General features: G+C 45.9%; 1 protein-coding gene across 13 annotated transcripts in view; it reads right to left on the bottom strand.

Moving 5' to 3' along the window:
* Positions 1-14440, bottom strand: part of LOC143288315 (uncharacterized) — a 151588-nt gene that overhangs the window by 16017 nt on the left and 121131 nt on the right. For all 13 annotated transcript variants that reach the window (XM_076596676.1, XM_076596678.1, XM_076596680.1 and 10 more), the window contains one exon: positions 11246-11298. In XM_076596676.1, the coding sequence (XP_076452791.1) occupies positions 11246-11298 (53 nt within the window). The remainder of the gene's footprint in view (positions 1-11245; positions 11299-14440) is intronic.

Genomic DNA, 14440 nt, shown 5'->3' with positions numbered 1-14440 from the left:
TAAAACACTGATTTACACTGATTTCCTGCAGGGTAAAACACTGATTTCCTGCAGGGTAAAACACTGATTTACACTGATTTCCTGCACAGTAAAACACTGATTTCCTGCAGGGTAAAACACTGATTTCCAGGGCTTACCCCCCCCCCCCCTGCCTCCCCCACCCTCCCAAGACTTTCCAGACTTGCAGGACTCTGTGGGAACTCTGACAATGGTAGTGCAGCCAAGAGGAAGAACCAGCATGCTCCTTATGCAAGAGAAGAAATACGACATGGCAGACAGGCACAGCTGCTCCGCGCTGTATTTCTCACCCCATGGATTTCATGGACCACGTTCAAGTTCACGTCCAAGGGATCCAAGTCACCAATGATGTTTTCCAAAAAGAAGGGGAAAAAGAGTTCACGTCAAGGGAGGGAAGTCACATATGATGTTTGACACCAAAAAAAAAAAAAAAAAAAGGAGGGAAAAAAAGTTCATGTCATGGGAGATAAATCACTGAAGCTGTTGGTCCATAAAAAAAATTAAAAAAATAAAAAAATAAAATTTAGTTCATGTCAAATGGGAAAAGTCATTGAACATGTTTGTCCATAAATTTATTATAAAAATTTTTTTTAAAATCAACAACGAAGATCCAAGTATCATTCACAACTTTTCCCCCACACTGATACACAGAACATGAATATGAAGACAGTACAGTTTTCGGTGAAATTGTAAATCCTGAATTAAAGAGAAAATTTGTTGTCTTAAAGAAATGTTTACAATCATAGAGACAAGACAGAGACAATAATTGATAGAGAGAGCGAGAGAGAGAGAGAGAGAAGGGGGTGATAGAGAGATGGAGAGAGAGATGAAGAGGAAGAGAATGAATGAATGAATGAATGAATTCTATTTACTGAGGACATTAACAAACTATGCATATAATGCTTTTCAATTATTTCTTCTTTCTTTTTTTCCTAGCTAGCCCTCAAAAGAAGGGGAAGTGAACAAAAAACAAAAAAGAACAAGAAAGAAAAATAATCACTGTATCAAACCAGCACAAACATTATATATCATGAATAAACGTCTACTGTAGGTAAAGATGATTGAGAGAAAATGAGTGAGATAAGTACATTAACCCCTAGGCTGCCTGCATGACGAGATAACTCGTCATGGCAAGCATGTATGCTTCGCTGCCTGCATGACGAGATAACTCGTCTTCGAAATATTCTGACTTTTCCCTGGTTTGCATTCACTTCCTTGGCAAAAATAGTGGTAGCTTTAGCCTGGGGAATCTCTCTAGATTCTATTCATAGCTAGAAACCCCATCTACGTCATGAAGCAGTCCTTTATTTGAACGTTTTGGTTGGGTCACTGTCCAAGTGTTTTCCTGACTTCTCTCCTCGCTCGCTCAACAAAATGTCGGACTGACGCCGTGCTCAAGACATGCGATCGTGATGAACTAAATCAACCATGATTTCCTTCTTTAGCTGATGCTCAGAAAGAATTGAAGCGTAAATTCGAAGGAGAAGATAGAGATGAACATTTATAGGATGATCTGAGAGAAAATAAAGGGAGTAATCAAGAGAGTGGCCAAGATGTCAGTGAGTGATGCCAGCTGTACAGATGTTAGCAGACGACAGATGACCGAATTAGCAGCAGAGCGATATTCTTGGCACGCAGCCAACGCGGTCTGATGAGAACTGAATCAAGTGACCGTGTGAGAGGGGTGAGGAGGAGGGGGGTGGAGACTGAGGGGGTGTGGCCTCACATCCATCTTATCACTTGGAGAAGTCACAATGTATTGTGTATCTATCTCTTAAAAATATATATTGTGGTTGTTCTAGTATGATTTTGTGTTTGCAGATATCCATTTGTCCAGAAAATATGATGTTTTTGTGCAAATTACCTGACTAATGTTTGTAATGAACAAGTTGAAAATGTGACAAAAAACAAAACACTGATTTCAAAACAACAGCATGTCACTAAAAATATATAAAATGGGAAAACAGCGTGTGTTTTGTATTCTTTATTCATTTACCTTTCAGAAAATATATACTTTTATGGGTCTTTCTCCAATAACAAAGAGCACAGAATTTTTTGAAAATTTATACCCGTTTTTTGTGAAAAAACCCTGGCAAATAGATTTCACTTAAATCTTATTTTCCTGGCAGCGAAAGGGTTAAAAAACACACAGCGAGACAGAGACAGTCAGAAAGAGAGAAAGAGAAATAAAGAGAGAGAGGCAGACTGAGACTGAGAAACAAAGAGAGACAGAGAGACATAGAGAGAGAGAAAAAAAACAGAGACAGAGAAATAACAAGAGACAGACAGAGACAGACAGACATAAAAAAAATAGAGACAGAGACAGACACACACCCAAGGAAGAACAGGGAGAATGAACGAATGAATGAATATTTAATGAGGTAAATGGAGTTAGCAAGAATAATAGGGGGGAGACAGACAGACAGACAGACAGAATAAGAGAGAGACAAATAGAGAGAGACAAAGAGAGAGAGAGAATAAGAGAGAGACAGATAGACAGAGAGAGAGAGGGAGGGAGACAGACAGAACGACTGATGGAATGAGCAGGACAAAAAACAAAACAAAAAAACAAACAAAGCCAGATTGTCGGGTAGTGGACTGAAAGTCAGGGAAAGATAACCCATCTCCAGTCAACCTTCAACCCAGGACAGATAACCCATCTCCTGTCAACCTTCAACCCAGGACAGATAACCCATCTCCTGTCAACCTTCAACACAGGACAGATAACCCATCTCCAGCCCTCAACCTTCAACCCAGGACAGATAACCCATCTCCAGTCCTCAACCTTCAACCCAGGACAGATAACCCATCTCCAGTCAACCTTCAACCCAGGACAGATAACCCATCTCCTGTCAACCTTCAACCCAGGACAGATAACCCATCTCCTGTCAACCTTCAACACAGGACAGATAACCCATCTCCTGTCAACCTTCAACCCAGGACAGATAACCCATCTCCTGTCAACCTTCAACCCAGGACAGATAACCCATCTCCTGTCAACCTTCAACCCAGGACAGATAAACCATCTCCAGTCAACCTTCAACCCAGGACAGATAACCCATCTTCTGTCAACCTTCAACCCAGGACAGATAACCCATCTCCAGTCCTCAACCTTCAACCCAGGACAGATAACCCATCTCCAGTCCTCAACCTTCAACCCAGGACAGATAACCCATCTCCAGTCCTCAACCTTCAACCCAGGACAGATAACCCATCTCCTGTCAACCTTCAACCCAGGAGAGATAACCCATCTCCAGTCCTCAACCTTCAACCCAGGACAGATAACCCATCTCCAGTCCTCAACCTTCAACCCAGGACAGATAACCCATCTCCAGTCAACCTTCAACCCAGGACAGATAACCCATCTCCTGTCCTCAACCTTCAACCCAGGACAGATAACCCATCTCCAGTCCTCAACCTTCAACCCAGGACAGATAACCCATCTCCAGTCAACCTTCAACCCAGGACAGATAAACCATCTCCAGTCAACCTTCAACCCAGGACAGATAACCCATCTCCAGTCAACCTTCAACCCAGGACAGATAAACCATCTCCAGTCAACCTTCAACCAGGACAGATAAACCATCTCCAGTCCTCAACCTTCAACCCAGGACAGATAACCCATCTCCTGTCAACCTTCAACCCAGGACAGATAACCCATCTCCAGTCCTCAACCTTCAACCCAGGACAGATAACCCATCTCCTGTCAACCTTCAACCCAGGACAGATAACCCATCTACTGTCAACCTTCAACCCAGGACAGATAACCCATCTCCTGTCAACCTTCAACCCAGGACAGATAACCCATCTCCTGTCAACCTTCAACCCAGGACAGATAACCCATCTCCAGTCAACCTTCAACCCAGGACAGATAACCCATCTCCTGTCAACCTTCAACCCAGGACAGATAACCCATCTCCAGTCAACCTTCAACCCAGGACAGATAACCCATCTCCAGTCAACCTTCAACCCAGGACAGATAACCCATCTCCAGTCCTCAACCTTCAACCCAGGACAGATAACCCATCTCCAGTCAACCTTCAACCCAGGACAGATAACCCATCTCCTGTCAACCTTCAACACAGGACAGATAACCCATCTCCAGTCCTCAACCTTCAACCCAGGACAGATAACCCATCTCCAGTCCTCAACCTTCAACCCAGGACAGATAACCCATCTCCAGTCCTCAACCTTCAACCCAGGACAGATAACCCATCTCCTGTCAACCTTCAACCCAGGAGAGATAACCCATCTCCTGTCAACCTTCAACCCAGGACAGATAACCCATCTCCAGTCCTCAAACTTCAACCCAGGACAGATAACCCATCTCCAGTCCTCAACCTTCAACCCAGGACAGATAACCCATCTCCTGTCAACCTTCAACCCAGGACAGATAACCCATCTCCAGTCCTCAACCTTCAACCCAGGACAGATAACCCATCTCCAGTCAACCTTCAACCCAGGACAGATAACCCATCTCCTGTCAACCTTCAACCCAGGACAGATAACCCATCTCCAGTCAACCTTCAACCCAGGACAGATAACCCATCTCCAGTCAACCTTCAACCCAGGACAGATAACCCATCTCCAGTCCTCAACCTTCAACCCAGGACAGATAACCCATCTCCAGTCCTCAACCTTCAACCCAGGACAGATAACCCATCTCCAGTCCTCAACCTTCAACCCAGGACAGATAACCCATCTCCTGTCAACCTTCAACCCAGGACAGATAACCCATCTCCAGTCCTCAACCTTCAACCCAGGACAGATAACCCATCTCCAGTCAACCTTCAACCCAGGACAGATAACCCATCTCCAGTCAACCTTCAACCCAGGACAGATAACCCATCTCCAGTCAACCTTCAACCAGGACAGATAAACCATCTCCAGTCCTCAACCTTCAACCCAGGACAGATAGCCCATCTCCTGTCAACCTTCAACCCAGGACAGATAACCCATCTCCTGTCAACCTTCAACCCAGGACAGATAACCCATCTCCTGTCAACCTTCAACCCAGGACAGATAACCCATCTCCAGTCAACCTTCAACCCAGGACAGATAACCCATCTCCTGTCAACCTTCAACCCAGGACAGATAACCCATCTCCAGTCAACCTTCAACCCAGGACAGATAACCCATCTCCAGTCCTCAACCTTCAACCCAGGACAGATAACCCATCTCCAGTCAACCTTCAACCCAGGACAGTTAACCCATCTCCTGTCAACCTTCAACACAGGACAGATAACCCATCTCCAGTCCTCAACCTTCAACCCAGGACAGATAACCCATCTCCAGTCAACCTTCAACCCAGGACAGATAACCCATCTCCTGTCAACCTTCAACCCAGGACAGATAACCCATCTCCTGTCAACCTTCAACCCAGGACAGATAACCCATCTCCTGTCAACCTTCAACCCAGGACAGATAAACCATCTCCAGTCAACCTTCAACCCAGGACAGATAACCCATCTTCTGTCAACCTTCAACCCAGGACAGATAACCCATCTCCAGTCCTCAACCTTCAACCCAGGACAGATAACCCATCTCCAGTCCTCAACCTTCAACCCAGGACAGATAACCCATCTCCAGTCCTCAACCTTCAACCCAGGACAGATAACCCATCTCCTGTCAACCTTCAACCCAGGAGAGATAACCCATCTCCAGTCCTCAACCTTCAACCCAGGACAGATAACCCATCTCCAGTCCTCAACCTTCAACCCAGGACAGATAACCCATCTCCAGTCAACCTTCAACCCAGGACAGATAACCCATCTCCTGTCAACCTTCAACCCATGACAGATAACCCATCTCCAGTCCTCAACCTTCAACCCAGGACAGATAACCCATCTCCAGTCAACCTTCAACCCAGGACAGATAACCCATCTCCAGTCAACCTTCAACCCAGGACAGATAAACCATCTCCAGTCAACCTTCAACCCAGGACAGATAACCCATCTCCAGTCAACCTTCAACCCAGGACAGATAAACCATCTCCAGTCAACCTTCAACCAGGACAGATAAACCATCTCCAGTCCTCAACCTTCAACCCAGGACAGATAACCCATCTCCTGTCAACCTTCAACCCAGGACAGATAACCCATCTCCAGTCCTCAACCTTCAACCCAGGACAGATAACCCATCTCCTGTCAACCTTCAACCCAGGACAGATAACCCATCTCCTGTCAACCTTCAACCCAGGACAGATAACCCATCTCCTGTCAACCTTCAACCCAGGACAGATAACCCATCTCCTGTCAACCTTCAAGCCAGGATAGATAACCCATCTCCAGTCAACCTTCAACCCAGGACAGATAACCCATCTCCTGTCAACCTTCAACCCAGGACAGATAACCCATCTCCAGTCAACCTTCAACCCAGGACAGATAACCCATCTCCAGTCCTCAACCTTCAACCCAGGACAGATAACCCATCTCCAGTCAACCTTCAACCCAGGACAGATAACCCATCTCCTGTCAACCTTCAACACAGGACAGATAACCCATCTCCAGTCCTCAACCTTCAACCCAGGACAGATAACCCATCTCCAGTCCTCAACCTTCAACCAGGACAGATAACCCATCTCCAGTCCTCAACCTTCAACCCAGGACAGATAACCCATCTCCTGTCAACCTTCAACCCAGGAGAGATAACCCATCTCCTGTCAACCTTCAACCCAGGACAGATAACCCATCTCCAGTCCTCAACCTTCAACCCAGGACAGATAACCCATCTCCAGTCCTCAACCTTCAACCCAGGACAGATAACCCATCTCCTGTCAACCTTCAACCCAGGACAGATAACCCATCTCCAGTCCTCAACCTTCAACCCAGGACAGATAACCCATCTCCAGTCAACCTTCAACCCAGGACAGATAACCCATCTCCAGTCAACCTTCAACCCAGGACAGATAACCCATCTCCAGTCAACCTTCAACCAGGACAGATAAACCATCTCCAGTCCTCAACCTTCAACCCAGGACAGATAGCCCATCTCCTGTCAACCTTCAACCCAGGACAGATAACCCATCTCCTGTCAACCTTCAACCCAGGACAGATAACCCATCTCCTGTCAACCTTCAACCCAGGACAGATAACCCATCTCCAGTCAACCTTCAACCCAGGACAGATAACCCATCTCCTGTCAACCTTCAACCCAGGACAGATAACCCATCTCCAGTCAACCTTCAACCCAGGACAGATAACCCATCTCCAGTCCTCAACCTTCAACCCAGGACAGATAACCCATCTCCTGTCAACCTTCAACCCAGGACAGTTAACCCATCTCCTGTCAACCTTCAACACAGGACAGATAACCCATCTCCAGTCCTCAACCTTCAACCCAGGACAGATAACCCATCTCCAGTCAACCTTCAACCCAGGACAGATAACCCATCTCCTGTCAACCTTCAACACAGGACAGATAACCCATCTCCAGTCCTCAACCTTCAACCCAGGACAGATAACCCATCTCCTGTCAACCTTCAACCCAGGACAGATAATCCATCTCCTGTCAACCTTCAACACAGGACAGATAACCCATCTCCTGTCAACCTTCAACCCAGGACAGATAACCCATCTCCTGTCAACCTTCAACCCAGGACAGATAACCCATCTCCTGTCAACCTTCAACCCAGGACAGATAAACCATCTCCAGTCAACCTTCAACCCAGGACAGATAACCCATCTTCTGTCAACCTTCTACCCAGGACAGATAACCCATCTCCAGTCCTCAACCTTCAACCCAGGACAGATAACCCATCTCCAGTCCTCAACCTTCAACCCAGGACAGATAACCCATCTCCAGTCCTCAACCTTCAACCCAGGACAGATAACCCATCTCCTGTCAACCTTCAACCCAGGACAGATAACCCATCTCCTGTCAACCTTCAACCCAGGACAGATAAACCATCTCCAGTCAACCTTCAACCCAGGACAGATAACCCATCTTCTGTCAACCTTCAACCCAGGACAGATAACCCATCTCCAGTCCTCAACCTTCAACCCAGGACAGATAACCCATCTCCAGTCCTCAACCTTCAACCCAGGACAGATAACCCATCTCCAGTCCTCAACCTTCAACCCAGGACAGATAACCCATCTCCTGTCAACCTTCAACCCAGGAGAGATAACCCATCTCCAGTCCTCAACCTTCAACCCAGGACAGATAACCCATCTCCAGTCCTCAACCTTCAACCCAGGACAGATAACCCATCTCCAGTCAACCTTCAACCCAGGACAGATAACCCATCTCCTGTCAACCTTCAACCCATGACAGATAACCCATCTCCAGTCCTCAACCTTCAACCCAGGACAGATAACCCATCTCCAGTCAACCTTCAACCCAGGACAGATAACCCATCTCCAGTCAACCTTCAACCCAGGACAGATAAACCATCTCCAGTCAACCTTCAACCCAGGACAGATAACCCATCTCCAGTCAACCTTCAACCCAGGACAGATAAACCATCTCCAGTCAACCTTCAACCAGGACAGATAAACCATCTCCAGTCCTCAACCTTCAACCCAGGACAGATAACCCATCTCCTGTCAACCTTCAACCCAGGACAGATAACCCATCTCCAGTCCTCAACCTTCAACCCAGGACAGATAACCCATCTCCTGTCAACCTTCAACCCAGGACAGATAACCCATCTCCTGTCAACCTTCAACCCAGGACAGATAACCCATCTCCTGTCAACCTTCAACCCAGGACAGATAACCCATCTCCTGTCAACCTTCAACCCAGGATAGATAACCCATCTCCAGTCAACCTTCAACCCAGGACAGATAACCCATCTCCTGTCAACCTTCAACCCAGGACAGATAACCCATCTCCAGTCAACCTTCAACCCAGGACAGATAACCCATCTCCAGTCCTCAACCTTCAACCCAGGACAGATAACCCATCTCCAGTCAACCTTCAACCCAGGACAGATAACCCATCTCCTGTCAACCTTCAACACAGGACAGATAACCCATCTCCAGTCCTCAACCTTCAACCCAGGACAGATAACCCATCTCCAGTCCTCAACCTTCAACCCAGGACAGATAACCCATCTCCAGTCCTCAACCTTCAACCCAGGACAGATAACCCATCTCCTGTCAACCTTCAACCCAGGAGAGATAACCCATCTCCTGTCAACCTTCAACCCAGGACAGATAACCCATCTCCAGTCCTCAACCTTCAACCCAGGACAGATAACCCATCTCCAGTCCTCAACCTTCAACCCAGGACAGATAACCCATCTCCTGTCAACCTTCAACCCAGGACAGATAACCCATCTCCAGTCCTCAACCTTCAACCCAGGACAGATAACCCATCTCCAGTCAACCTTCAACCCAGGACAGATAACCCATCTCCAGTCAACCTTCAACCCAGGACAGATAACCCATCTCCAGTCAACCTTCAACCAGGACAGATAAACCATCTCCAGTCCTCAACCTTCAACCCAGGACAGATAGCCCATCTCCTGTCAACCTTCAACGCAGGACAGATAACCCATCTCCTGTCAACCTTCAACCCAGGACAGATAACCCATCTCCAGTCAACCTTCAACCCAGGACAGATAACCCATCTCCTGTCAACCTTCAACCCAGGACAGATAACCCATCTCCAGTCAACCTTCAACCCAGGACAGATAACCCATCTCCAGTCCTCAACCTTCAACCCAGGACAGATAACCCATCTCCTGTCAACCTTCAACCCAGGACAGTTAACCCATCTCCTGTCAACCTTCAACACAGGACAGATAACCCATCTCCAGTCCTCAACCTTCAACCCAGGACAGATAACCCATCTCCAGTCAACCTTCAACCCAGGACAGATAACCCATCTCCTGTCAACCTTCAACACAGGACAGATAACCCATCTCCAGTCCTCAACCTTCAACCCAGGACAGATAACCCATCTCCTGTCAACCTTCAACCCAGGACAGATAATCCATCTCCTGTCAACCTTCAACACAGGACAGATAACCCATCTCCTGTCAACCTTCAACCCAGGACAGATAACCCATCTCCTGTCAACCTTCAACCCAGGACAGATAACCCATCTCCTGTCAACCTTCAACCCAGGACAGATAAACCATCTCCAGTCAACCTTCAACCCAGGACAGATAACCCATCTTCTGTCAACCTTCTACCCAGGACAGATAACCCATCTCCAGTCCTCAACCTTCAACCCAGGACAGATAACCCATCTCCAGTCCTCAACCTTCAACCCAGGACAGATAACCCATCTCCAGTCCTCAACCTTCAACCCAGGACAGATAACCCATCTCCTGTCAACCTTCAACCCAGGAGAGATAACCCATCTCCAGTCCTCAACCTTCAACCCAGGACAGATAACCCATCTCCAGTCAACCTTCAACCCAGGACAGATAACCCATCTCCAGTCCTCAACCTTCAACCCAGGACAGATAACCCATCTCCAGTCAACCTTCAACCCAGGACAGATAACCCATCTCCAGTCCTCAACCTTCAACCAGGACAGATAACCCATCTCCTGTCAACCTTCAACCCAGGACAGATAACCCATCTCCAGTCCTCAACCTTCAACCCAGGACAGATAACCCATCTCCTGTCAACCTTCAACCCAGGACAGATAACCCTCAACCTTCAACCCAAATCACCAGTCAACCAGTCAATCAGTAAACCTCTGTAGAATGAACAACAACAAAAAGACACCATCATAAAACAACAGCACAAATTTGAACCAGACATTATCCCCCCTCAACACACACACACACACATCAACATCATCATCGTCGTCATCATCATCAGAAGATGGGATATCATCTCCATCTTCAGGAAACATCCATGAAACAAACTGTTTTACATTAAACACCCAGAATGGAGGTATAGTCCAGTTCCTAATAAATCTAGTGGACACAACACACACACACACACACACAGCAAGAGGTTCTTCTTTCCAATAAATTCAGCACAGACCCATACACTTGCACACATACACACAGAAACACTTACACACACATGCAGAGGAACACTTACACACACACACACACACAATCCCCCCACCCCCTCCCTCCCCCACACAGACAGGAAGAGGTTCCTATTTTCAGTAAATTCAACAACACAGGCCCACACACAGAAATATTTACCCACACATGCAGAGGAACTCTTACTCACACTCTCTCTCTCTCTGACACACACACACACACACACACACACACACACACACATGCGTCAAGCACACAGTGACTCTGTACCTTTGTTGTAGATCTTCCAGTTCTTTCTTCAGCTCCTCATTCTTTTTCTCCAGCTGTGAACAGGCCACGGGAAACATAGACGTCAGTAACACTGTTCCCAACACACTCTTTGTGTTTTACATAAACACATCCACCTTCACAATTTCCTCACAAAACAGAACAGGGCACGGCACACAATGACATCAGTAACGCTGTTCCCAACACACTCTGTGTTTTACATAAACACATCCACCTTCACAATTTCCTCACAAAACAGAACAGGGCACGGCACACAATGACATCAGTAACGCTGTTCCCAACACACTCTGTGTTTTTTTTATAAACACATCCACCTTCACAATTTCCTCACAAAACAGAACAGGGCACGGCACACAATGACATCAGTAACGCTGTTCCCAACACACTCTGTGTTTTTTTATAAACACATCCACCTTCACAATTTCTTCACAAAACAGAACAGGGCACGGCACACATGGACGTCAGTAATACTGTTCCCAACACATACTTTTTGTGTTTTACATAAACACATCCACCTTAACAATTTCCTCACAAAACAGAACAGGGCATGGCACACAATGACGTCAGTAACACTGTTCCCAACACACTCTTTGTGTTACATATTAACACATCCACCTTCCCAATTTCCTCACAAAACAGAACAGGGCACGGGACCCATAGACATCAGTAACGCTGTTCCCAACACATACTTTTTGTGTTTTATATAAACACATCCACCTTCACAATTTCATCACAAAACAGAACAGGGCACCGCACACAATGACGTCAGTAACGCTGTTCCCAACACATACTTTTTGTGTTTTATATAAACACATCCACCTTGACAATTTCCTCACAAAACAGAACAGGGCACCGCACACAATGACGTCAGTAACGCTGTTCCCAACACATACTTTTTGTGTTTTATATAAACACATCCACCTTCACAATTTCATCACAAAACAGAACAGGGCACCGCACACAATGACGTCAGTAACGCTGTTCCCGACACATACTCTTTGTGTTTTACATAAACACATCCACCTTCACAATTTCATTACAAAACAGAACAGGGAATGGCACACAATGACGTCAGTAACGCTGTTCCCAACACATACTTTTTGTGTTTTATATAAACACATCCACCTTCACAATTTCCTCACAAAACAGAACAGGGCACGGCACACATGGACGTCAGTAATACTGTTCCCAACACACTCTTTGTGTTTTATATAAACACATCCACCTTCACAATTTCTTCACAAAACAGAACAGGGCACGGCACACATGGACGTCAGTAATACTGTTCCCAACACACTCTGTGTTTTACATAAACACATCCACCTTCACAATTTCTTCACAAAACAGAACAGGGCACGGCACACATGGACGTCAGTAATACTGTTCCCAACACACTCTTTGTGTTTTACATAAACACATCCACCTTCACAATTTCATCACAAAACAGAACAGGGCACGGCACACATGGACGTCAGTAATACTGTTCCCAACACACTCTTTGTGTTTTATATAAACACATCCACCTTCACAATTTCTTCACAAAACAGAACAGGGCACGGCACACATGGACGTCAGTAATACTGTTCCCAACACACTCTGTGTTTTTTTATAAACACATCCACCTTCACAATTTCATCACAAAACAGAACAGGGCACGGCACACATGGACGTCAGTAATACTGTTCCCAACACACTCTTTGTGTTTTACATAAACACATCCACCTTCACAATTTCATCACAAAACAGAACAGGGCACGGCACACATGGACGTCAGTAATACTGTTCCCAACACACTCTTTGTGTTTTACATAAACACATCCACCTTCACAATTTCATCACAAAACAGAACAGGGCACGGCACACATGGACGTCAGTAATACTGTTCCCAACACACTCTTTGTGTTTTACATAAACACATCCACCTTCACAATTTCATCACAAAACAGAACAGGGCACGGCACACATGGACGTCAGTAATACTGTTCCCAACACACTCTTGTGTTTTACATAAACACATCCACCTTCACAATTTCTTCACAAAACAGAACAGGGCACGGCACACATGGACGTCAGTAATACTGTTCCCAACACACTCTTTGTGTTTTACATAACACATCCACCTTCACAATTTCATCACAAAACAGAACAGGGCACGGCACACATAGGACGTCAGTAACACTGTTCCCAACACAGACTTTCTGTGTTTTATATAAACACATCCACCTTCCCAATTTCCTCACAAAACAGAACAGGGCACGGCACACATAGACGTCAGTAACACTGTTCCCAACACAGACTTTCTGTGTTTTACATAAACACATCCACCTTCCCAATTTCCTCACAAAACAGAACTGTGCAAGGGACACAATGACGTCAGTAACACTGTTCCCAACACAGACTTTCCGTGTTTTATATAAACACATCCACCTTCCCAATTTCCTCACAAAACAGAACTGTGCAAGGGACACATAGGCGTCAGTAACACTGTTCCCAACACAGACTTTCTGTGTTTTATATAAACACATCCACCTTCCCAATTTCCTCACAAAACAGAACAGGGCACGGCACACAATGACGTCAGTAACACTGTTCCCAACACAGACTTTTTGTGTTTTATATAAACACATCCACCTTCCCAATTTCCTCACAAAACAGAACAGGGCACGGCACACAATGACGTCAGTAACACTGTTCCCAACACAGACTTTCTGTGTTTTATATAAACACATCCACCTTCCCAATTTCCTCACAAAACAGAACAGGGCATGGTACACAATGACGTCAGTAACACTGTTCCCAACACAGACTTTCTGTGTTTTATATAAACACATCCACCTTCCCAATTTCCTCACAAAACAGAACAGGGCACGGCACACATAGACGTCAGTAACACTGTTCCCAACACAGACTTTCTGTGTTTTATATAAACACATCCACCTTCCCAATTTCCTCACAAAACAGAACTGTGCAAGGGACACATAGGCGTCAGTAACACTGTTCCCAACACAGACTTTTTGTGTTTTATATAAACACATCCACCTTCCCAATTTCCTCACAAAACAGAACTGTGCAAGGGACACATAGGACGTCAGTAACACTGTTCCCAACACAGACTTTTTGTGTTTTATTAAACACATCCACCTTCCCAATTTCCTCACAAAACAGAACAGGGCACGG

Source organism: Babylonia areolata, chromosome 12, assembly GCF_041734735.1.
Source record: "Babylonia areolata isolate BAREFJ2019XMU chromosome 12, ASM4173473v1, whole genome shotgun sequence".
Taxonomy (NCBI): Eukaryota; Metazoa; Mollusca; class Gastropoda; order Neogastropoda; family Buccinidae; genus Babylonia; species Babylonia areolata.
The sequence above is the reverse complement of the archived record's forward strand: the minus strand, read 5'-3'. Positions and strand labels throughout refer to the sequence as shown.